This window comes from Malaclemys terrapin, chromosome 1 (assembly GCF_027887155.1).
Source record: "Malaclemys terrapin pileata isolate rMalTer1 chromosome 1, rMalTer1.hap1, whole genome shotgun sequence".
Lineage (NCBI taxonomy): Eukaryota > Metazoa > Chordata > Testudines > Emydidae > Malaclemys > Malaclemys terrapin.
Genome location: NC_071505.1, coordinates 60,797,964 through 60,824,935, shown reverse-complemented (window position 1 = coordinate 60,824,935; position 26,972 = coordinate 60,797,964). Strand labels below are relative to the sequence as shown.

The 26,972-nt window shown below is 40.2% G+C and overlaps 1 protein-coding gene across 4 annotated transcripts in view; it reads right to left on the bottom strand.

Moving 5' to 3' along the window:
* MON2 (MON2 homolog, regulator of endosome-to-Golgi trafficking) overlaps nt 1–26,972 on the bottom strand; it is a 172,964-nt gene that overhangs the window by 34,466 nt on the left and 111,526 nt on the right. For 3 of the 4 annotated variants that reach the window (XM_054025391.1, XM_054025417.1, XM_054025410.1), the window contains exons 26-30: nt 22,907–23,529; nt 17,055–17,198; nt 16,482–16,499; nt 16,056–16,184; nt 7,175–7,365 (exon numbers count right to left, since the gene is read on the bottom strand). In XM_054025391.1, coding sequence (XP_053881366.1) covers nt 7,175–7,365; nt 16,056–16,184; nt 16,482–16,499; nt 17,055–17,198; nt 22,907–23,529 — 1,105 coding nt within the window. The remainder of the gene's footprint in view (nt 1–7,174; nt 7,366–16,055; nt 16,185–16,481; nt 16,500–17,054; nt 17,199–22,906; nt 23,530–26,972) is intronic. The other variant, XM_054025400.1, reaches the window with a different exon arrangement.

The window sequence follows — 26,972 nt, the reverse complement described above, 5'->3', positions numbered from 1 at the left end:
TTAATCTTTAATTCCTGGAGACTCCAGGCCAATCTTGAAGGGTTGGCAACCCTAACAAGCCCCCCCAGATCATCGCGCGCACACACACGGGAATGGGTGAGCAGGGGCTCAGGAGCCACAGGGAGCAGGGACCACCGCAGAACCTGGCTCACATGACGGGGGCTAGATATCCACAGTCAGGCAAGGCCCCCCCATATCCCAGCTCTCATAATGGGGGTCAGGAAGAGGGGCTCAGACGCCTCTAGAGGGGCAAGGGGGCTCCAGATCCCAGCACATACACAGAAAGGGAGAATGTCTGGCTTACAGGTGCCCCTGTCCCTGTTCTCCCCAAGACCTGTTACTCAGCCCCATGTCCCCTTCTCAGTGTCCCGCCTCCAATCCCCTCAATCCCTCTCCCCAAAGCCTTCCCTCAATGCAACAACAAACCCCTCTCACCTCTATTCCCTTCACATCCTAAAATGCCCCTCCCTTGCCAGCAAGCATTCACATCTTTATTTTATTTTTTATTACATTCCCCCCAAATAAAACCCCCTCACAGAGACGGATTTTAGCAATAGGTCTTCCAGACTTTCCCAGATTTCAGCCTAAAGTAGGATTTAAACGGTCACTGGCTGGGTGAGTTCAGGATCCAAGTCTTACTGCTTATCCCCCTGAGCTATAATCCAGCTGCTGTGATAGCTTTCCAGCTACAAATCTTCTCAACCTTGCTCTCTGCACATGCTCAGTGTGATCTGCTTGGTGCTAGATCAGGGGCTCTTAAACTGGGGGTCGGGATCCCTCAGGGGAGTCGCGAGGTTATTACATGGGGAGGTCGTGAGCTGTCAGCCTCGACCCCAAACCCTGCTTTGCCTCCAGCATTTATAATGGCCTTAAATATATTAAAAAGTGTTTTTAATTTATAAGGGGGATTGCACTCAGAGGCTTGCTATGTGAAAGGGGTCACCAGTACAAAAGTTTAAGAACTACTGTGCTAGATCCTTACTCAAGAGCCTAAGCAGAAAACCAAACTCTTTTGCTAGTAATGTTCTGAATTTTGTTACCCCCTCGGGGCTAGAGGGTCCCCACGCACTCTCTAGGGTGCCAGGATCAGAGTCATGATTTGATCTCTAGATAAGTACATACACAAGAGAAGCGTCAAAAGAGGACAGGTATTTAGAAATTTGGTCACCATTTCGAGTATACTCAGAAGAGGACTTCCCATCCAAAAAGCCAGAATCTTTAAATATTGACCGGATCCTGAATCAGAAATGGACGCTGTAGTATGTTAACATTTTATTGTAACTTTGCATTAATAAAAAGTTTTTAAAAAGCTATTTATTTCAAGGGGATGTCTCTCGGGAACCCATTGACCAAAAGACCCCAAATTTGGATCACTACCCATATCCCATGAGACACATCAAATTTCAAGATAACCTGAGTAACCAGGTAGATTTTTTAGAGTACTAACAAGAATTGTCCTTTAAACACAAAGGATAGATTCAAATAAACTTCTTCCTGCTTGCACTGTGCCAAAAGCATCACTGTTATAGATACTCATTCCTTATAAACTTCTGAACTGGGAGTTTATAAATTCGCTGCAGTAAGAACTGCAAGATGAATCAATTTTTTTATTAAATGGATAAGACAACTTTTAAACCCCAAACTCTTCAGAAAAGATCACATCTTTCAGTACACGACTTGTTGCAACAGCCAGTTCAAATCTTATACTGTATAAGTAAAACTTTTCCTAGTCTTTGCAATAAAAATATTCTATAGCTGCACAGGTGGCTTTATCACCTACTTCCCTTTAATACTGTCAGTCATATGCACAATGAATGAAGCATTTACCTCTATAGTATATCATACCCATTGAGGTATGTGTTCAAGAAATGAGTACTAAGAATATCTAACTGGCACTCCATCAAAGTCAAAGGTAAAATCTAATAGGAAATCTAAGGATTTTATTGCAAATCACTGGAAAGTTTCCTTCTGAATGACACATTATGTAAACTTTAACCCCTAACAAAAAAGAAAAGATTAAATTTAATACATCCTGAAGTATGGGGGCACATTTTCTTGGCTACAGGTGAACTGAACAGTTTTAATATCACAGTGTCGAAAATGTGATCAATTCCTCTTTGCTGTGTATGACTTGCCTTAGCAAACTCTAGCACTGAAAGGAGCTGATTGGTGATGCTACATCAAATGGATCACCATGCTGGGCATCGCAAATAGAAAACTAAACTAAATCACAAAATGCCTTCAAACCTGCTGCTTTGACTTTGTAAAAAATTCCCACCTATGAATCCCTATTTCTAAAAGGATACAAAAATCACTGTCAGAGTTCTTCACACAACACATAGCAATGTAAGCAAAATATGATTCAACCAACTGTGGTATGGTTTTTTTTAAATTTTCTTTTCTTTTCTTAAAAACAGTATTCCCAATTGCCACTCATCTTTGAGGGAAAATTGTGCTATATTAGGTTATACTGACAGTTGATGAAGAAAGAAGGGGGCGGGGGGAGCACAGAAAGTGTACAGATAAGGGAATTAAGGTTTACACATTGGCCCTCTGAGTTTACTAAAAGGAGTATATGAATTGGAGAAACTTCTCTTGAATAAATAAATAAATCCATCTCTTGAATTTTAGGTTAACAAAACTGCTTGTGAGAACTATACATGAAGCAGTTGGAGGAGGGAAGGGGAATCTGAAACACCAAATTGGGTCTCTATGGGCTTATTTGAGAATGTGAAAAGGAAAATATATAATAAAAGATAATGCTGACAAAAGTATTAAGGAGGAAATGAGCAACAACAACAACAAAATCTTACATGTGTGTATACTCTAATGCTAGAAGAATAAGTAGTAAGCAGGCTGAGCTAGAGGTTTTCATTATTGAACAAAATTATGATTTAGTTGGCTTTACAAAGATATGGGATGTGACACAACTTGATCAATATAGAAGAATACAATTTCTATTGCAAATACTAAGAAGGAAAAAAAGAAGGCAGAGTAGCCTGGCATACCAAAAATACATACACAGAAATATGGAGGAATGAACAGCAAAAAAACCAACCCTATATGAAATGAATGAGAGATACACAGCACAATGTCAGAGTTACAAACACTAGAATTAAAATCTGACTGGTCAACCACACACCTCATTTGGAAATGGAAGTATGCAATTAGGCAGCAGCAGAAACAAAAAAATACAGTACAGTACTAAAACGTACACTACTAAAAAAAATAAACTTTCTGTGTTTGTTTCATTTAAATTAAGATGGTTAAAAGCAACATTTTTCTTCTGCATAGTAAAGTTTCAAAGCTGTATTAAGTCAATGTTCAATTATAAACTTTTGAAAGAACCATCATAATGTTTTGTTCAGAGTTACGAACAACCTCCATTCCCAAGGTGTTTGTAACTCTGAGGTTCTACTATACATCACCACCTAAATCAGTGAGTAAGGTAGAAGAGGCATTCATGGAGCACGTACACTATAGTTTTGTTGTCACTCTGCAGGGGTTAGAGATCTGGAGTGTGTCCTTGGGGTTCAAAAGCATTCCAGAGATCATCTGGCTACTGCAGCACACCAGAAGCAGATGTTATGACTTATTAGACTCAGCAGAAGAGTATCTTTTCTGATTCCCAAAGGCATCTGCTATCATAGCTCAGAAAACTAAATCAAAACTACTCCTACTTAACTCTGATTGCATCAAATAATTATCAACGACCATGAAAAAGAACCCACTGTCAACCAATAACACAATAAAGACATTTCACTAACAGTCACTAATTTGACTGTTAGTGAAATGTCTTTATTGTGTTATTGGTTGACAGTGGGTTCTTTTTGGCTAAGATGACTAGCTTGCGCAAAAATGATAAGGCCTAAACATTAATTATCTCTAAAAAGCATCTTTTTGCTACTTCTCCCTGAAGCTTAAAGATTCACACATGCCTTAAGGGTCAAAAAATAATTGATAGTAGCCAACTACTGCAACGCTGACTAGATTGTTTTCCGAAAATACGCTTGTTCCATATGCCAGTGTGTTTGATGTATACATTTTCCACTAAATATATCTTTCTTTGTTGAAAGAATGACAAAGCTAAGAAAAAACTGGCAAGACCATGAAATAAAACGTTCAAAGAACTGAATACTATAATTAACCATTATTTTAAATAGGACAATTTAATATAACACAAATAGAATCTGCATAAAGTTACAACATTTAAAAAAATGCATAGTACTATAGGAGCAAGATTCTCTGGTCTGCCAAGTTTACTTTTGCACTTCTCTCACAGTAATGCAAAGATGACTTAAAGTGGCCAAAGATAATCAGTGGAGAATCCCTCCTGTGTGGGAACTCTCCACCAGTGAAGGCAGCTCTTCTACCTCCCTGGCCAGTCATCTCCCTCACTTGGTACAAGAGGAGAGGTAGATGTCAGCAGCATGGGGGGGGGGGGGAAGGGAAGGGGAGTGAGAGGGAGACAGATTGAGAGAAGACCTCTGCAATGCTTGATCCTCTGCTGGATAATGGCACAAGTCAGACATGCTCCCCTGCAGTTCTAACTTGTGTTAGGGTTTTGGATCAGGGAGCTGAAATCAGCTCTCTCATGGCACCCCACACACCACTGCTTCAGAGCAGAATTTGGGGAGGATGGAGAACTTGCCCTTACAGAATACAGCTATGTAAATTAAGCTCCAGTACCAGGTTTTAGGAAAGTATTTAGGAGGTTGAAAAGAGGCTTACCTGTCAAGTCTTCTATTGGTAGTGATATATTCCAAAAGCAAACCTGAGAAGATGATACTGACATGCAACTATGGGGATGTACACACAGTATATTCAGAAACTGTTTTCCAATGTGATATATATGACTTGGTGACCAGGACCCATCTGGAACTTCATCATATTCATTGATCTGATTAACTTCTTGACATCTAACACAGCTAGACCTTCATACTTTACTTTTCACGATAAATAACATGGACTATCCACCAAAGACTATTTCTGCTTCTGGTACTGTTTCTAACAGAAATTCCTTCTACCGTGACCCATTTAACGACGCCTGTGGATGTCAGAGGATAAAGAGTAGATGAGGTGGAGAATGTAACATCAAGATGCATCTCTCTTGTTCACTAGCTCCAGTACTCATGCTGACAACAAATGGTATCAATTTTCCAAAAAATGAGAGTCACTGTCTCCCAGAGGATTTCTGGTTGCAAAACAGATCCTTATGAATTTATGCTGTATATTTTGATTTACAGGGGGATGATATTACAGTTTCAAGATTAATCTCTAGAAATGGACTCTAGGAAGAGTATTTTCTAACAACACTGCGAGGAAGTATGAAAGATATATCTGTTTAAGTAAAATTTAAATTCATTCTCTGTCTTGACTGTTGTGAGCAAGGAACACTTGGATTTTTTTTTTTTTTTTCTTCGCAGTGTTACCTGTCTATTGCTGAAGAATAGATCTCCTGTGAACTGTAGGGTTGCAAGAATCAAGGATTTTGAGGTAAATTAAGCACAATACTGAGGCTCTAGCAAAACATGTAGTAACTAAGGAAGTTCTTAGGGTAACTGAGGATGCCTTAAGTCTTGGAATGATTTCTATCTTCCATTTATAAGAGCATAAAAAGAGACAAGATCAGAGACAGAAGGAGCTAAATCATGGAGGGCCCTGAAGATGAGAAAGAATTGCCTGTATTTGATTCACAGAGCAATATGCTGACAGGAAAGGAATTTTAAGAAGGGTTGATTATGTTCATAGCGCTGATCAAAATGGATTTACACAGTAAGTTTTGGACTTATCTGTTTATGCACTCAGGGACACACAAATTAAAAGTGTGATCTTCCAGTACCTATCTTGAATTGGTCATCCTTTCTGCTTTGAGTTTTTGAGTAATTTATCAAGTTTGTTTTAACCTGGCTCTAATTTTTTACAATTAATATGTATTCCCCAAGGTAGCATTCCACGTAAATGTACTTTCCTTCACCCAGTCCTCTCCCATAATCTCACTGGATTCAGTTTATTAAGAGGGAGTTTTTGTTAGGTTTATAGTAAGACAAAATAAACTGATTGTTTAAGGCTGACTCAAATTATTTATACCAAGAATGAGTCCCACCAGAGATAGCAAAAGGAGATGCAACCATACAAGTTATCTAAACTATGTTTTCTCAACAAGAGACAACCCAATAATTTAGTGTCAAAACAAATTAAAATCTTAATTGACAATATAAGTACCTTTAATCTTTCTGGAAAAACATTAAAAGAATGTTTCAAGTCCATCTTATTTAACAAAATTTCTCTGAAATGGACATATAGACCTAGGAAGCATAGTAGCAAGATAATTATCTTGTGACCCTATTAATGGAAGCCCAAAATCACCCATTAAGGCAAAGATTTTCACTAGAGGATGAGTGTCAAACATGGAATTTGTCCCTCTATCTCTACTTATGGCTAACTGCTGTTGATTATCATCATTAAAGATGGCTGCAGAAGGAAGGAGGGAGTGTCATGCTTTTCATGAGCTGTCATTTTATATAGGACTATTCTACTCTTATCAGTAAATCTGCTGCTAAAATCACCTTTGCAACGCTTGCTTTTGACAGATAATTATACAGATATAAAATATTCTATTCTGGATTATAAATATTCTATTCTAGATTTTCAACAAATCATGAACAAAATTAAGTATACTTTGCAGCTATTTTATTAATTTCAGATCTAAAGAAAAAACCATGAACACTAAAGGTTTTCAAGTGAAAAGTGCGTAGTACAAATTTTAATATTCATAACTCATGAAGAGTGTAGAAGTAAAGCATCACAATGGAACTCCTACCCAAAAAAAAAAAAAAAAAAAAAAAAAAATCACACAGTAACATGATGTTCACATTAACAACAAAAAATCATTGAGTTCTAATAAAATGGAAAAATCCAACAGGTCTGAATACCCGTTAATAATTCTGCATGAGGACATTAAAAAATAACCAATTTTTTAATTTGTATATTCGTTCTTTAAAACACTTCCACCTAGGAAAAATATGATTAAATATAAGACTTTTCACTGGAGTCCATGTTTTGCGTGTGCACACACCAAATTATATATTATCTACCATAAAGACCAGTTTAGTAAAATAGTAAGACATTTATAAACATTTTTCCACAACTTTATTTTTAAAGTTGCATTTACCTTTTGGTGAATAAAAAGTCTTCAAATGTGCTGGCTAGTTCTGGCCACATACTGTCAAATTTTCCAGAAGAGGCATGCTGCCTTGCAACTGGCAGTCCAATAGAAAGAACTTTAAGAAGAGAAGACACTGCTAGTTTCCAAGTGCTTTCAGAGGGGCAGGCATACTTCAAGCTCAGAGGTATCCTCTGTGTCTGTGAAGAGAAAGTTCAAATAAGCTTTATACTTCCTTGAAGAAACGTAAGAGCGAGATACATCTATGGTAAAGAAAATCTCCGCAGGAGATCTCTAAAGATATGTTACACACAAAAAAAGTACATTTCCCTCCATTTTCTGGTGGGACTTGGGATGCTCTCTTCTAAATATGATTATTAGATTACTGATTGTATGCCAGCTGGCTAAAGCACAGATCTGATTAACCAAATTCAAGGTTAGAAGCGTTAAGAGTTAATCTATTAGCAATTACATTGGAAAATTACCTGCTAATTTTCTTTTTCTAGACTACATCTATTGTCTCTGCTAATCCTGACAAATTGGTTCCTGTTCCCTCTGCAAATAAATTGGGGGTAGTTCATCACTATGAGGGGGCTCTGAAGAAGTTAGCCCTGTCTACTTTGGAAGAACTGTTGTGATTACATGAATTTGAAGAAAAGGCCATAAGGAATTCAAACTTCTTGCAAAATGTAAAAAAATGAACTATATACATCATCCATGTGAAGCATCTTGTCATTATTAAAAATAAGAAGAGACAGCTTAAAAAGGCCAACAAACTATTAAAGGTGGAACGGAGTAACAGAGATGTCATCCTGAGAAACAAAATTAGCAGGGATAAGATTTTCCATTCTCTGTCATATGACCTTTGCTAATCCCAATGAGTGGGAATATAGCAAGTAATTAAATAATTTAAAAAGGAACAGATAGAGAGGAGTTGGAAGGAAGACTGAAAGGTGAGAGCAGTGCTGCCAAGTAAACGGGAAGTTGTTTTAGAGACCATCAGCTGGAGCACCATCCTGCCACAGAATGCAGATGTGGAATCCTGAAGTCGCAGTGCCTTGCAAACAGAGAGAGAGAGAGAGAGAGAGGGGATATTGCTGCTTTAAAGATTTCTTCTGCAGATGCTGAAGTTCTCTCTCTGCCCAGAATGTACTCACACATCTGGTGGAAGGGTCAAGAATGTACTCCCAAGGCTTTGTACGTTTCAATGATACAACATTTAGGGTATGATTTTCAGAAGTGCTCAGGGTTGTGCTATCTGCTCTAATTAAATCAATGGTTAAATTCCCATTGATTTCAGTGGAAGCAGTTATGCCATGTTTTGTTCAGAATTACGAACATTTCAGAGTGATGGACAACCTCCATTCCCGAGGTGTTCATAACTCTGAGGTTCTACTGTATAAATTTAAACAAATGATCTTACTTCAGTTTACTAAGGTTAAAGAACTCATAATGTGATGATTTGGAAAATCTGTCTTTGAACGGTTTATGAATTTAGGTTGATCATCCAGACAAGGGACAATGGAGGGTTGCTAAACCTTGACGGTTGTCCATTCATATGTGAGTAACTTCTGGTAAAGGGTTGGCTGAATCTAGGTGACCCGGTCTTCTTCCAACTCCAAGGGCTAGCATTTGAAGGAATGGAATTTCAATAGAAGCAGAACTGAGAGATCAAGTTTTAAAACCACATAGCCTGAGAGACTTGGGGGTGGGGAAGAGGACTCAGAGAAAGTACTCACAGGAAGAACAAAGGAACAGATTTTTGGAGAAAGAGGAGACATCTTTGACAGGAGGATCAGCCAAGATAAAAGGAAGCTGGCTGGAGGACAAAGACTCCATGATTTGGAAGAGAAGCCTGAATGTAGGGATGGAATCCAAAAGAGGAGACCTAGAACCTCAAAAAGTGATCTCCAGTTTGTGAGGAACATGTCAGAGTAGTGAGGAAAGTGAGGCAGGGGATGGTGTACAAATGTTTTATTTTTTTTACTACATGTATATTTCTCATGCTGTCTAAAGCAAAGCGTGATTGGTTTTGGAACCTTTGCAAATTCTGTATGTTAGGTGCTTCCCTATCACATGTTCCTGAAGGGGAAACCAGTAAGCCAGAGTTCCCACAAGTTTTGAGAAAGTGTGTGTTTAAGCCAGTGGGGAATCTGGGAGTGTGGGGGAGTCTGGCACTGGTCACAGGGCCTAGGCAGTTGCACTGTGGAATCTCCGCTCTCAGAAGATGGTGCTAGATGAAGGATCTGCACCGCGAATGTGTGCCCAGAGATTCAAAGACAATGGCAGTGCCAGGGCTCTGTTCAGAATCAGGAAGCTTAAAAAAAAAAAAACAGCCCCAGCATGTGGACCCAAACTAGTGGCCTCTGAGTATACAGCAGGGATAGCTTTACCAGGGCTGTGACATACACCTTCCCCCTTAATCTCCACCACAGGTTCTTAAAACACCAATTTGATTGTCTATAGCTTAAACTCTGCAGAAAGAGTTTAAGTAGTATTTGTGACACTGCACCCCATATTCTTCATAGTGATATTATTATATATTATATGATTATGACATAATTATGATGCTTTTTGGACAAGATGGGTCATGTAAGGAGTCATTAGAAAAATTATGGTTTGCTGAATATGATTATCCCATTTATATGCATGTATCATTTTTGTATCGAAAGTTATGAATATTGACTGTGTATCTGTATTTCACATGTAGTCACACCTGGGGCAATGCCCACTTTCAGACTAGATAGCTGGCTAGGAAGGACCTATTCATAGGTTACAGACAGCTGCAGCGGCACAGGAGCCAGCAAAGAGAGCAGTAAACAGGGGAGTTTGAGTGGGAGTTCGGGGGGGAGACTAGAACTAGGCAGAGGAACAGACAGGCTAGCGAAGAGAGTGTGTGGTGTTCTGGCAGTGTTGTGGTGCTCATTGGGGATTTGTTTTGCGGTAGGTGGTGGTGTTTTGGTTTGGTTTGTGTTTCCTGGACTAACAGGACTTAGGTGGGAAGACTATGACAGATACAGAGGCAGCAGTGGTAGTGACCCAAGCAGTGAAAGACACAATGAAGATGACTGGATGTGGAAGCTGCAGTATGTACATGATCCTGGAGCGGGTACCTGAAAAGAGTTTTATCTGCATGAAGTGTCGCCTGATAGAGCTGATGGAAGAAAAGATCCGAGGACTGGAGATGCAGGTGGAAACTCTGGTTGAGTTTAGAAGGGGGTTAGAGCAGATGATGGAGCAATGACATAAGGAGGCTGAAGGGAAAAGCTCAGACTTGCAGATAGAAGCAGGACCAAAGAACTCTGAGGGGAGACTGCTGGGTGAGGAAAGTGGACAATGGAAGCATGTGACTAAGAGAACCAGGCAGAGGAAAAGACAGGCTAGTGAAGGAGAAATAGAGCTCAGGAACAGGTTTGCAGAGTTGGAAAATGAAGAAGGGACACAGCAGGTGGTCACTGAAGGTGGAAGGGCAAGGAAAAAGAGAAGAGCAGCTAGTTCTATAGGAAGAGGGAAAGAGTCAATGGAGATAACACCACCAAAGATGAGCCCCAGGAAGATACAGGATGGGTTACAGAGGATTGCAAGGGAGAATAGGAATCGAGAGGACTTGCAGCCAGAGGGAACAGGGGATAGACCGGAGAACTGCACCATCACCAGGAAAGGGTAGGTCTACATGATTGGGGACTCCTTACTGAGAAGAATAGACAGGCCTGTAACCAGAGCTGATCCAGAGAACAGAAGGGTGTGCTGTCTGCTGGGTGCTAAGATACGGGATGTGGACCTGAGGCCGAAGAGGATACTAACAAGAGCGGGAAAGAATCCACTGATTGTCCTTCAGGTGGGAACAAATGATACAGCTAGATTCTCGCTGGAACGTATCAAGGGAGACTATGCCAGGCTGGGGAAGATGCTTAAGGAAATTGAGGCTTAGGTGATCTTCAGTGGGATTCTGCCTGTTCCTAGAGAAGGGCAACAAAGGTGTGACAAGATGATGAACAACAGATGGCTATAAGGAGGACTTTGGGATGTATGGCCACTGGGAGGCATTCATGGACAGAGGACTACTCTTTCAGGATGGACTTCACCTGAGTAGGGAGGGAAATAGACTTTTAGGATGGAGGCTGGCACAACTGATTAAGAGAGCTTTAAACTAAGAATCTGGGGGGAGATGGTTGGGAGATGTCCTGGTAATCTCCACGCTGGATTTTAACATTGAGAGGGAAGAAAACAAAGTAAGAAAGGATACAGCCGTGGGTAGGAGAATGGACATAATGAGGAAGGGTAGTGTAGATACCAGTCTAATAGGTGATACTGGCGGTAGAATGTCTGTGCCTAATCAGGTAAAGAATGTGAGTGAAGCCAAACAGTAAAAATTAAGATGTTTGTACATCAGTGCGAGGAGCCTAGGTAACAAAGTGGAGGAACTAGAGTTACTGATGCAGGAAGTGAAACTAGATATTATAGGGATAACAGAAACACGGGGGAATAGTAGTCATGACTGAAGTACAGGTATTGAAGGGTATGTGCTGTTTAGGAAAGACAGAAATAAAGGCAAGGGTGGTGGAGTAGCATTGTATATCAATGATGAGGTAGACTGTAAAGAAATAAGAAGTAGTGATGGAATGGATAAGACAGTCTGTCTGGGCAAAAATCACATTGGGGAAGAAAGCTATTAGAGCCTCCTCTGGGATAGAGCTTGGGGTGTGCTATAGACCACTGGGATCTGATTGGGATATGGATAGAGACCTCTTTAATGTTTTTAATGAAGTAAATACTAATGGTAATTGTGTGATCATGGGAGACTAACTTCCCAGATATAGACTGGAGGACAAATGCTAGTAATAATAATAGGGCTCAGATTTTCCTGGATGAGATAGCTGATGGATTCCTTCACCAAGTAGTTGCTGAACCAACAAGAGGGGATGCCATTTTAGATTTGGTTTTGGTGAGTAGTGAAGACCTCATAGAAGAAATAGTTGTAGGGGACAACCTTGATTCAAGTGATCATGAGCTAATTCAGTTCAAACTAAATGGAAGGATAAACAAAAATAGATCTGTGACTAGGGTGTTTTTATTTCAAAAGGGCTAACTTTAAAAAATTAAGGAAATTAGTTAGGGAAGTGTATTGGACTGAAGAACTTGTGGATCTAGAGGCAGAGGAGGCCTGGAATTACTTCAAGTCAAAGTTGCAGAAACTATCAGAAGCCTGCATCTCAAGAAAGGGGAAAAATTTTATAGGCAGGAGTTTTAGACCAAGCATCTACAACCAGAGAGGTGATTAAGAAAAAGCAGAAAGCCTACAAGGAGTGGAAGATGGGAGGGATCAGCAAGGAAAGCTACCTTATTGAACATGTAGGGATAAAGCGAGACAAAGGCCAAAAACCATTTAGAGTTGGACCTTGCAAAGGGAATTAAAACCAATAATAAAAGGTTCTATAGCCATATAAAGAAGAAGAAAACAAAGAAAGAAGAAGTGGGACCAATAAGCACTGAGGATGGAGTGGAGGTTAAGGATAATCTAGGCATGGCCCAATATCTAAACAAATACTTTGCTTCAGTCTTTAATGAGGCTAATGATGAGCTTAGGGATAATGGTAGGATGACAAATGGGAATGAGGATATGGAGGTAGATATTACCACATCTGAGGTAGAAGCCAAACTCGAACATCTTATATGGGACTAAATCGGGGGGCCCAGATAATCTTCATCCAAGAATATTAAAGGAACTGGCGCATGAAATTGCAAGTCTATTAGCAAGAATTTTTAATGAATCTGTAAACTCAGGGGTTGTATCGTATGACTGGGGAATTGCTAACATAGTTCCTATTTTTAAGAAAGGGGAAAAAAGTGACCTGGGTGACTACAGGCCTGTTAGTTTGACATTTGTAGTATGCAAGGTCTTGGAAAAATTTTGAAGGAGAAAGTAGTTAAGGACATTGAGGTCAATGGTAATTGGGACAAAATACAACATGGTTTTACAAAAGATAGATCATGCCAAACCAACCTGATCTCCTTCTTTCAGAAGGTAACAGATTTTTTTAGACAAAGGAAACGCAGTGGATCTAATTTACCTTGATTTCAGTAAGGCGTTTGTATGGTTCCACATGAGGAATTATTAGTTAAATTGGAAAAGATGGGGATCAATATAAAAATTGAAAGGTGGATAAGGAACTGGTTAAAGGGGAGACTACAACGGGTCATACTGAAAGGTAAACTGTCAAGCTGGAGGGAGGTTATTAGGGATCGGTTTTGGTACCAATCTTTTTATTACTGACCTTTGGCACAAAAAGTGGGAATATGCTAATAAAGTTTGTGGATGACACAAAGCTGGGAGGTTTTGCCAATACAGAGAAGGACCGGGATATCATACAGGAAGATCTGGATGACTTTGTAAACTGGAGTAATAGTAATAGGATGAAATTTAATAGTGAAAAGTGCAAGGTCATCCATTTAGGGATTAATAACAAGAATTTTGGCTATAAAGTGGGGATTCATCACTGGGAAGTAACAGAGGAGAAGGACCTCGGACTATTGGTTGATCACAGGATGACTATGAGCCGCCAATGTGATATGGCCGTGAAAAAAGCTAATGCGGTCTTGGGATGAATTAGGCAAGGTATTTCCAGTAGAGATAAGGAGGTGTTAGTACCATTATACAAAGCACTGGTGAGACCTCATCTGGAATACTGTGTGCAGTTCTGGTCTCCCATGTTTAAGAAGGATGAATTCAAACTGGAACAAGTACAAAAAAGGGCTACTAGGATGATCCGAGGAATGGAAAAACTGTTTTATGAAAGGAGACTCAAAGAGCTTGGCTTGTTTAGCCTAACCAAAAGAAGGCTGAAGGGATTATGATTGCTCTCTATAAATATATCAGAGGGATAAATACCAGGAAGAGAGAGGAACTATTTCAGCTCAGTACCAATGTGGACACAAGAACAAATGGATATAAACTGGCCATCAGGAAGTTTAGACTTGAAATTAGATGAAGGTTTCTAACCATCAGAGGAGTGAAGTTCTGGAACAGCCATCCAAGGGGAGCAGTGGGGGCAAAAGACACATCTGACTTTAAGACTAAGCTTGTCAAATTTATGGAGGGGATGCTATGATCGGATAGCCTAATTTGGGCAATTAATTGATCTTTGACTATTAGTGGTAAATATGCCCAATGGCCTGTGATGGGATGTTAGATGGGGTGGGATCTGAGTTATTACAGGGAATTCTTTTCTGGGTATCTGGCTGGTGAGTCTTGCCCACATGCTCAGGGTTTAGCTGATCGCCATATTTGGAGTCGGGAAGGAGTTTTCCTCCAGGGTAGATTGGCAGAGGCCCTGGGGGGTTTTCGCCTTCCTATGCAGCGTGAGGCACAGGTCACTTGCTGGAGGATTCTATGCACTTTGAAGTCTTTAAACCATGATTTGAGGACTTCAATAGCTCAGATATAGATTAGGGGTTTATTACAGGAGTGGGTGGGTGAGATTCTGTGGCCTGCATTGTGCAGGAGGTCAGACTAGATGACCATAATGGTCCCTTCTGACCTTTAAGTCTATGACTCTATGGTAATGAGCCATTAGGAAAAACAGTAGGCCTTAGGAGAAGCCTTCCTGGGAATGTTCCAGAGTGCTTTAAGTAATGGCTGCTATGACTCTACAAGGGCAGGTAACCAGACCACATGAATCTGGACTCCATCTCGGGATGTCTGTATTTTTCGACAAACTGTCTGGGAACTGGTTTTGGAACAAAGGGTTCCCACCATATGCTAAAGCTATATAAGGCAGGGAGTGACATCATCGGTTGTTCTTCATAAACCACACAAGACGATTCCTGGAACCATCCGAGGAACAAGAACTGAACTGTGGGAAGTGCTGGACCTAGACTAAAAGGATTTCTAGCCTGGGGATTCCAAGCTGCAAAGCAAGTATAGCCTGTGCCTTAAGAATCTGAAGCCAGTGTGTATCATCAGCCTGGGTGAAAATTTGCTAATTCGTATCCTATGTTTCTAGTATCTTAGGCTTAGTTTGCATTTTTGTTTATTTACTAGGCAATCTGCTTGGATCTGTGTGCTCTCTCTTAAATAAGAGCATAAGAATGGCCATACTGGGTAAGAACAAAGGTCCATCTAGTCCAGTATCTTGTCTTCCGACAATGGCCAATGCCAGGTGCCCCAGAGGGAATGAACAGAACAGATAATCATCAAGTGATCCATTCCCTGTATCCCATTCCCAGCTTCTGGCAAACAGAGGTTAGGGGCAACATCCCTGCCCATTCTGGCTAATAGCCATTGATGGACCTATCCTCCACAAATTTATCTATTTCTTTTTTGAAATGTATCTTTTGTAGTTAATAAACTTGTTTTTGCTGTATCTAAACCAGTGACTGAGCAAAATGCATGGGAAATTGTAGCTCAAGGGGCAAAGGCTGTTGCATATTCCTCTCCACATTTTTTTTGGGGTGGGGTGGGAGGGAGGAGACCCTCAATGACCTTACGTTGTACAGTTCCCTGTGCAGCACAGGATGGTATAATTCTGGGTTTATACTCCCATGGGGGAAAGGGGGTCCTAGGCGGAAGGTTTGTGGTTATTTTGGCTTTTGCCTTTTTATTGTTGATTCATGCAGAGGCCGGTCAGAGAGCCTGCATGTAACTGCAGCTGGATGTGTCCCTACCCTGTGTGAATGCTGGTGGAAGTATAGGACCAGGAATGGCTCTGCAGCTTGTCAAAGCAGCACAGAGTGAGAGGGAGCCTAGGCTGTTGGGTCAGAGGACTCAGTGGTACCCCAGTTTCATGTGGCACCCCGGGGGAAACCCATGACAGTACTATCTACACTGTTCCCTAATGGCTCCAAATAAAAGTCACTACTTTAGTTCATAAACAGAATGAAAACTTTTTACCTTAATAATGTTCTGAAGAACTTTCTCATTAACTACAGCTTTGTGGCAAGCAGTCTTTTGGTATAAATCCACCACAACTTCCAAAGATCTCTCAGCAAATGGTACGTAATTCAATGCTACCCATTCTGCCTAGAAAAATAAAATTAGTACACTACTGAAGAAAACATGAAAAAACACTAGTTACGTAATAGAAAACTTACATTTTACATTTACCTGTTTTAACGCATGCAAGATTCTCAAGAATACTGTATATTTCATAATGTAACAGTTTTGATCCAAGCAAAAAATAGTTTATGAAGAAAAAAACATAACATTCTGAGTAAGAGAGCTTGAAATAGATTTGGGTAAGGTAAATTTTAGTAGGTCAAGTGTTGTATTTTATGCAAAACTACTATATTAGGACAATCTTAAGGAAATTTAACTCACCGGTGCAAATAGTTGTATCTAGTGGGATTCCATTGTGTACCAGAACAAACAGAATAAGAAAAATTAATACATATATAACAATTACCTCAAATTATATTAAATTATATTTTCATGCTTACTGAAAACCATCAGTATGGGCATGGATTTAAAGAAATTTTATTGTGTTCTATTTCTCCACAGCATACAAGATTCAAAAATTGTCCACTACCGTGGAAGAATTTTTCAAAATAAGGTTACTTTAAGTCCAATTAAATTTTTAATATAAAACAAAGCAAGATAGTTATGTTGGATTCCCTGGGAAGATTCAGATTTATTGTGTCTGATGTTTGTTAAAAGCTTTTCCTTTAGGGAGGAATGGAAAGTTTGAATAGGAAAGAAAATTTCTGTAGAGGATGAAAATGCCTGCAAAAACTAAATAATAATAAATTAATTGATAGCACAAGATGTACAGAAAGTTTTTCCAGATGGGGGAAAATGGATGTGTCTTGGTAAGCCACATCCATCTGAAGCTGAAAGGACTGTTCACAAGATGATATATTCAAAACAGAACAGATATGATACCTAAGAAATTACCTGATTATATTTTGCATTTGCAATGTGTTTCATTTCCAGCTGTCCATATTGTGGCGGTTTACAGGAGAATTCTACAAATGCCAAAAGCTGATCAAAGATTGCTGGATACATTATCTGCATGTTTTCTGAACCTACACATATGGCCTATAAAAACCAAAAGCCAAACATTATAATACAATATTTACCCCATGAAATTTCAGCATTTAAGAATTGCACCAATATTAAGAGCTTTTAAAGAGGCTCTTAATATTGGTGCAATATACTCTCGGAATATACTTTACAAAAATATAAATGCAGATTTATCAGCAATTTCTTGGCCATATTTGCTATGTTTATTTTTTGTTTAATCCATGTTTGCTCTTGCTATGTTATCATAATGTTAATTTTTTGAGACAATACAGTAAATGCTGTGACAACAGATTGGTGGCATAAATGCAAGATGGCTGCTGCAGGATTAAGCTGAAACTGGACTCAGCAAGCATGATGCCATAGTAATAAAATTTGTGTCTTTGTGTAAGTTTTCTTGTCTGTTGACCTGTGCCATAGTGTTTTGAAGTCCTACTCTGAGGAACAATTAACACTGCAAGAAGTCATCATCACAAGGCTTTAATTGGTAGTTCAAAAATGATACATTTTAAGAAGGAATGTACATCAAATGAGGACTATATGGAAGATTTAAACAGAACTAAGAACCATAATGCAGCTTTATAATACAGGGCTTTCTAGTTAAGATATACTTAGAAGATGTCAATGGAACAGAACAGGATGATGACTTCCTGCTGCTATATAAATTCTGAGGCAAAGCCAAGACATTTATTTTCAAAGCAGAAGCCAATGATCCCATAAAGTTACTCCATTAATTTTCTTCAACATCAAATGTCTTGCCCCTTCCTCCTTGGGGTTTTCCAAGCCCTTCTCCATGTTAGAAGACTCCTTCCATTTTATTACTCCACAAAAGGCCCTGTGTCACATTAATTCTATCTCCGGGGATGACTGTAACGCTCTTGCAGGCAATCAAAGGAGCATCTAGATAATGAAACACTCCCTCTCCCAACACAAATGGATTGTGCAGCCATCACAGTTCTCAAACACCTAATAACCTCAGGACATGAGATAAAGCTCAAATACTGAATTCTGATCGGTGTGGCACTAAACCACTAGTCTAAACAAAAATGTTTGATATCCTGTAGATTTAATAATTTAGTCTGATGGACGTTGGTGCACTGGAGTGACAGTCCTTCACTGTATTTTGATAAGTTAAAAAAAGACAATGCATAAGAATAAAAAATAGGATTATTAGGTTTTAAAAACAAATCATATATACACACACATTGATCAGTCACGGGAATCTAGAAAGGAAGAAGTGAAAAATACTCTATGAAACAGACTTTGAATGAGAAGGCAAAGTCATTTGGGCACACTGGGTTAAATTTTCCAAAGCATCTATCATGAGAGAATGTACACAATATTTAAAAAATCCATATATTTTGGGTCAATGTCCAAAAACTATCAAAGGTTCTCCAGTGGGTAACTGTATTTGAAAATAATCCAAAACAGATACCATCAAAGACATTAGAAACTACAAAGTTGTCTTGCAGAGTATGACTGAGGCTACGTCTACACTCCAGGGGGGGGTGGGGGGTGGAGGGGGGAATCAATTTTAGATACGCAAATTCAGCTATGGGAATAGCGTAGCTGAATTCGACGTATCTGATCCTACTTACCCTGCTGTGAGGACGGCGGCAAATTGACCGCTGTGGCTCCCCCGTCGATGGCGCTTACTCCTACCTGGGCTGGTAGAGTACACGCGTTGATTCAGGGATTGATTATCGCATCCGACGAGATGCGATAAATCAATCCCTGAGAGATCGATTTCTACCCGCCGATCCAGGCGGGTAGTGAAGACAAGCCCCAAGTATGTAAGTGATCTGCAGCGTTTTTAAATTTCCATATAGAAATAACTTGTACATCACAAGCCATTATATTTTCCCCAGACACCCCTATATTAAGTCCATTACTGTAGTTAAGACTACAACATGTCAATCCTCAGGAAACTAAACTGTTGTGCATCACAGACAGAACAAACAAGACCACAGTGCCATCAATACCCAAGGCCTCTTCTATGGCAGGGAATTGATTAGGTGAGATACGCCCAGATGATCCCAGGAAGTAAACCATGACCCATACTGCAGATGAAGGTGAACAACCTCCAAAGTCCCTGCCAATCTAACCAGGGGAAAATTCTTTCCCAACGCCAAAAATGGTGATTAGTATGCCCATGAACATGTGAGCAAGACACACCAGCCAGGTATCTAGAAAAAGAATGCCCTGTACCATCTCAGAACACTGGTCCTCCACATCGGTTGTCCCACCTCCAGCTGTGACCAATCTCTGATGCTTCAGAGAAAGGCAAAACAAACAAACAGAATACATCTGGTCAATTGTGCATCAGGAAAAAAAATTCTCTGCAGGAGACTGTCTGAAGCTCTGAAGTATAAGATTTGATTATAGTCATTATCTTAAGGCCATCCTGTTCTCCCCATGGCCCAGGAAGGAAAGGTATCCCCGTAGGGAAGTCAGATTCCAAAACCACACAGGTCACAGAACTTCTTCCAAAAACTGTATTAAAGCATACCTTTTAAAAATACATTTAATCTTGTTTTAAAGACTTCAGGCAATGGTGAGTCCATCACCTACTCTGATAAGCTAATCAAATGTTTAACAACCCTCAGAGTTAGGCAATTTGTCTTATTTTAAGGTTGAGTTTATCTAACTTCAACTTCTAGCCATAGGATCTTGTTATGCCTGTCAGCCAGGCTGAAAAGCCCCCATTTTCCATTTACAAGTCCTTATACCCAGTGATCAAGTCATCTCTTCTCTTCAATAAGCTGAATAGGTTAAGCTCCTTAAGCCTCACATCTTAAAGCTTGTTCCTCAGCCCCTGGATCATTTTTGTGGCCCTCCTTTGAACTCTCTCCAGCATTTCCACATCCTTCTTGAAGTACGGACATCAGAACTGGACACGGTATTCTAGTAGTGTTTTTAATCAATATTGGATATAGAGCCACTCTCACTTCCCTATTTCTATTTGATATTTCCCTTTTTATAATCCAAGGATTACATTTATAGTTTTTTCCACTGTCATTCCTTTGTTTTCATGAACTGCTTTTGAGTGGTGTGGCTCGTTTGAGAACATATATGATGCAGTGTCCCCAGCTTCTACTACTTTCTAACAATAAATAATAATCAAATAATCAGCTTGAGACAGACATCCAGCATGGAAAATTTTAGGCCAAAAGGTTAAAGTCCGACAAAGTTATAAGTAACCGAAAACAGTGTTTATTGTTATTGGGGGGGGGGGGGGGGGGAAGTGGTGTGCAGAGGAATTTCATCCAAAACAGTATGACTGTTTCTGAAAACCAGGGTAGGGAAAAATTTATTATTTTGCCCAGGTTAAAAAATTCTACTGACCTTTTGTTTGAAATGGTCTAGCACCCCCATGCTCTAGAGCACGGTCTTGAAATCTGACCAGGGCATGGGAGGAACTGTGTGTCCACGGCGTGACTTTTGCTATCCCTGTGAAAATTTGCCCAGTTTTAGCCAAGTTATAAGTCTCTGAAAAATTGGAATTTGCACATGCTCAGTAGAGACTTAGATTTTAGCAGCTAAATTCCTTGGAAGATTCTGTTCAGAATGAACATGCTCCAGCCTGGAGCTCAACAGGACTTTACCTGTAGTTGCAGCTCTGGGTCATGCCTAATCCAGGTCCAAACAGTTAAACTGAGAACAGAAAGCCTGTTTCTCCTCTGCTCTGAATGACCCCCTGCTATGCCCTGACTGCTGGAGAACACTGCCTTATGTGATGCAAAAGGGACAAGAGCTGTATCTGTAAGGGGGGCTGTGAGAATAGATTGGGACTAGGAACTTGAGGGGGGGCAGGGAGAGGAGAGGGAAACTGGGACTGGGAATTGTGGAGATGAGACTGGGACTGGCTGGGCAGCAAACTGGGACTTGAATTCGGGGAGAGAAACAGGGAGGGTAACTGGAAGACAGCATAAGGGAGAAATACAGATTGAATGAGGGATCAGGATGTGAGCAGGAGACTGGGACTGGTTGGGGGAGCAGACTGGGGGGGGGGTGGGGGAGGGAGACGCATGAGACTAGGATTTGCTGAGCAAGGAGTCTGGATCTGGAGTGAGAAGTCTGAGGACCGGAGACTGACTGGATAAGTGAAGAGAATAGGGTTTGGATGAGAAACCAGGGTTGAGGAAGAGACAGGACTTCGACAGAGACAAGCTGGAGGGGATGGAGCGGAAAAATTCAAGGTTGGGGGGATATGTGTCTATGCCCACTAGAGAACACTCCCCTCCAGAACTTGGAATGGAACCCAAGATTCCTGAGTGTACTCATTCCTCTACTGACAGGAAGTGTCTGTGAAACCCTCTGCCAAAGTCTCCGTTCCCCTTTCAGTGCTGGTCCACATAGAGGATGATAACCTAACTATTGCTATTACCTACTTTCTTAGATCAAAGTAGCGGAAGTCTGTTTGATGGGTCTAAAGGTTCCAACTCTGCGTGTCTATATACGTTTTTTCAGTTTGGTTTTTTAAAACCTAGAAAGTGTGTGTGTGTGTGTGTGTAAGGAGAGACAGAGACAAAATATGAATGAAAGGAAATATGAATGAATATGTGGACAGTTAGTTTTGCAAAGGAATATTTTTTCAGTTCTAAAAAGAAAAAAAGGTGCATTGGTAGGATGAAGTACAGTAGTTTGCTGTTTTCCTCCACCCAGAATATTTCTTTTAATGCAGGAAAGTTCCTGGAGGATTATTTCATTTCTGCCCATGCCTTCTACTTTTTAAGCATAGCTCTCATTTTGCAGCACATTAAGAAAAAGTGCTGACAGGTGGTTTCAGTTTAAAAGGTATGAGCAACAAGATCTAATCAGTGATAAATTTTAAAAGAAAATCAAGGCTACTGGATATAACTAATTTAATCAATAGATTGTTTCCTTCACATAATAGTTGTGTGATGTGAACATACAGATAATCCTTATCTGTTGCCTTGTGTTTTAGCTCTATTACAGAAACTCTTCACTTAAATGAACAGGGCTCTTCAGGGACCAGGTCTTTGATAAGAATTTCTGCAGCAAAGCACTAGTATTTTTGTTACAGAGTAGATTTGGGAAGAGAGGAGAAGAGGAAGAGAGAACGGATGCTTTTTTCCCTCCACTTTACACAACTGTAAGTCCTTAAATTAGGATCACCATCCTTCCAGACTTTGCTGGAGTGAACAATGTAAGAAAAGCTGCCCCCGCAGAGGCTGAGTGTATTGCCTCCACTCCATTTTCATCCCATTAACAACAATGCTAAAACTTAAGTGAAGCAAGCAAATTTTTGAACATACAGCACTGAATATTAAGTATTTTCATAGTGATACAGAAGAGATTTTATTAAAGATTACACCATTCATGTCAATATAGAGCGGCTGAATGGCAAGAAGCCTAGTGTGGTAAGGACAGGAGACAAGGTGAGCTTTGTGAGTTCAATCCTTGAGGAGGCCATTTAGGGATCTGGGGCAAAAATCTGTCTGGAGATTGGTCCTGCTTTGAGCAGGGGGTTGGACTGCATGACCTCCTGAGGTCCCTTCCAACCCTGATATTCTATGATTCTGGTTCTGTTTGTTCTTCAAAAGGAGCAAAATTATCTTTTACATAAGAATAGTACATTACAAACCCAGAAGTAACTAGGCAACTAAGGTTAATTTAACTTAACATAGTGCAGGTGGCAAAGCAAAAGAACCAATACATAGTACGGTTTACCTTTCAAAGGACATCTAAAGCTGTATTATTACCTTTTGTAAGACATCTAAAGCGGTAAGCACTGCTTCCTGCAAACTTGTCAAAACTGCTTCAGTATAAGATGGCAGGATGAAAGGGGAGGCATCAGAACTGATTGGAACTGAAACAGCACCATGTAAAATGACACCAAGCTTTTGGAGATCATCCATGCTGAAACCAGTTTTGATGTGTTGGTAGAGAGCTGGGAATATCTGAATTAAAGCTGTGAGAAAAGGTTGGCTGGGTATGAAAGTCAATTTCTCACAAGTAATTGGAGGCTTTGTACTTTCTGAGCCAATCCTATACCAGGTGTTCCAGGCAGCCCACCAAAGATTTAAATCTTCAATCTCATCTGTTATTATAGGTGGCTCAGATTCATTATATCTTCCAATTCTTTCTCCTATAGAGTCAGTTCTCATGAATGATCTGCCCAGACCAGTAGCAGTCATTGCCCCTAGGAGGGCAGGCACATTAATAGCAGGTGGTGTATCAGGTTTCTCTGAGTCTCGGACAGGAGAGACAATTTGTAAAATTTCCTGAAAACTTTTAAGAGCAGCCAAGGAAACTTCATTGTTTTTGCTGAGTGCTGCAGACTGGATGTGATCAAGAAGAACATCCCAGGCTTTGGAAAAATCTCCTATAAACAAACAAACAAAAAGGTTAAATCAGTTTGAGGCTTTTTTTTTTTTTTTTTGCCCCTTCATTTCATAGGAGTTGGAGGAGGGGAAAGGTACCTGCCTTTAACTGCTTTCTGAAAGAAAGAATCAGCTTGTGAACAAAAATGATGCACACACATAAAGGAGAATTATATCATTGTTTATACCAGTGACACTCAGACTTCATCCGAAGAAGTGGGCTGTAGTCCACGAAAGCTTATGCTCTAATAAATTTGTTAGTCTCTAAGGTGCCACAAGTACTCCTGTTCTTTTTGTGGATACAGACTAACACGGTTGCTACTCTGAAACTCAGACTTCAGTGGTTCTAGAGCCAAATTAGCAATCAATATTACCCAAAGGGGTCACAGTAATGCGAGTTCATTGTTTAATTTGCTATAGTACTAGCTATTATATATATACATATATATTTTTGCTGTGAGAATAATACCTTCCTTTGAAATATAAGGTTTACCTTTCAAAGGAAGGTATTATTCTCACAGCAATTAAGTTAATATCTTAGTGCAAGTTGATAAATTAATTGGTTAACAACATAGTAAAAGCATCCTTATTGGTTAATAATTAAATCACACAATGTTTAATATCATGTGCTGCAAAGAGCTGCAGGAGACACATTAAAGAGTTACTTGTGGCTCGTGAGCCTCAGTCTGAGTATCACTGGTTTATACCAAATCTGCTACCTACATGTTGCACTACACGATTAGAAATGCATTTTCTTTATCCTGAATAGTGGAACTGATCCTGTTAGCATTATACATACCATCGTTTTCATAGGGTCAAAGGCCAGAAGGGACCATTTGAATAGATCATCTAGTCTGACCTTCTGCACATCTCAGACCATTAAATTTCACCCCGATAATCCTATACTGCGCCCAATTATTTTAGTTAGATTAAAGCATTTCAGTGTCGTCATCCCCCACCCACACACACACCTGCAGCTGGTGAGCTTAAGGGTACCTGCCCTGCCCGCAGCGGCTTGGAGCTTGGGGGCACTGCACAGCTTCCTGCGGGACCCTGCAGCTACCAGCCAACAGGGCTGAAGTCAGGGAGGTCTTTGGAAGTCACGGGTTCCGTGACTTCCGTGACCAAATCATAGCCTTACCCATAGCCAACACAGCTATGCCAGACTATTCAGTTGGTATAGCTCATGTTGTTTGGGGAGATGGTTTAGCTATGCCAGCAGAAAAACTCCTTCTGCAAGATGCATCTCGCTAAGGGGCTATGCTAGCGTAACTATACCAGCAAAGCATTTGTAGTATAGATAAGCCCTAAACTTGTTGCAGGGAACATGCAAGGCCCCTACAATGGCAGGGAACTGATTAGTTGAGATATGTACATATTGCAGCAGGCGATACACGCCCCATGCTGCAGAGGAAAGCTGAATAAACTCCAAGGTCCCTATCAATCTGACCTGAAGGAAAATTCCATCCCAACTCAAAAACTGGTGATCAGTTTGGCCCTGAAAATGTGAGCAAGATATACCAGCCAGGCATCTATGAAATAGGATTCTTTGTACTATCTCAGAGTACTGATCCACCCCACTCAGTGTCCTGTCTCCAGCTGTGGCCAATCTCTGATGCTTCAGAGAAAGCCAGAACCTTCCCCTCTTCCCACACACAATGTGTCTGGCCATTGTACACCAGGGGAAAAAATTCCTTTCTGATCCCTGCAGGAAACAAGCTGAAGCCCAGATGTCTGTTGATTTCAACAGGAGTTAAATGTATATAAAGGACGCAGGGTCAGAATTGTCTTATTGGGTTACTGAATGATGTCAGCATTTTGGCGGCGACACCTCTGGATGCTGCTGCTTCTTGGCAGCATTTCGGCAGATGCTCGTCCGCCAGCCAGTACGCGGGCGCACTTAGACCCCCAGCAGGCACCGCTTTGGGGACCCCTGGTCTAGAGCATTCTGGCCTCATTTCCCTGCTACAGTATACATAAAGAATTGGAACAAGTGAGTTACCATGGAAAACTGAAAATGGAAGACCAAATGCCGTGTTTAACAGCAGAATTATTCTCTCAGTATATTCATTAGCAACCCCCCTAATCTTCCCATAGTTCCCATTTCATTTACTAAATTAAGTTTTGTGTAACTAATATATTCAAAGTTTTGTTAATCCAAGAAACCATTTTAGGTATTTCCATTCATTTCCAATTTAGTGATTGTGCTTCTAGTTGACATAATTAAGTTAGAGAGTAGTGCCTATCTCTCTTAAATAACTCCCTCAATATCTGGCTACTATACAACATGCCCATGACTCCCTGAAGGTATAATTATCATGGAATTTTGTATCATCAAGAGAACCGTAGGAGCATATTGAATGGCTAGGGATCTGGTAGCGCATAATACTATTTGTAGTCACAGATTAAACTGACTTGTAAGGACACATTAAGATTTTCAATTTTTGTCATTACAGGAGGAAGTGAAGGTTGTTTGGGTGCCTTAACTGTACCTTTCCACTGCTTAACATGTATGGATTTCTATTAAATTTAACCTTAACTCTGAATTTTCAGCGTTTACAATGGTTGGGGTTGTTTTAATTACAATATCCCTGCAATGTTTTTACTCATAAATCACTAGTATGTAGGCAATCTTAAATCTGGTTTTAGGCAGTTTAAATACACGACTAGAAAATAATCATGAAAACTTCACACCTCATAGTACACATATTTCACCACATTTATTCAAATGACTATTTCTACTATATCAGAATTTGCAGGATATCACATGTAGTCAAAGCCTGGTACATTCAATTAAAATTAATTAAAAGGAAACAAGCAGATCAAATATTAATTTTGTTTTTCTTTTCTTTTACCTTTTCTCAGGCCTTGGCTACACTTACCAGGTAGTTCGACGGCTGGAAATCGAAGTTCTGGGTTCGACTTATCGCGTCTAGTCTGGACGCGATAAGTCGAACCCGGAAGTGCTCGCCGTCGACTGCGGTACTCCAGCTCGGCGAGAGGAGTACCGCGGAGTCGACGGGGGAGCCTGCCTGCCGCGTGTGGACCAAGGTAAGTTCGAACTAAGGTACTTCGACTTCAGCTACGTTATTCACGTAGCTGAAGTTGCGTACCTTAGTTCGAATTGGGGGGGGTAGTGTAGACCAAGCCTCATAGTCTGTCATGGCAATGTGACCACGTAGATGGCAAAAATTCATCAACACAGCTTGAAATTACCTTTCACCACCTATATACTTTCTTAAATCTATCATTTTTCCATGTATTTAAGAAATACCATTTCACACTTTACAGTACTTAGAAAATGAAGTTCCTTTTGCAATTCATTAACTTAGAACCCCTCTATGAGTACAAGCCTAACTCAACTGAAACATTTTGTCTATGTTAGACTGTAAGCTTATGTATGTTATACATGGTTCTACAGTTCAAGCAGTGTCAGCACTTGCTA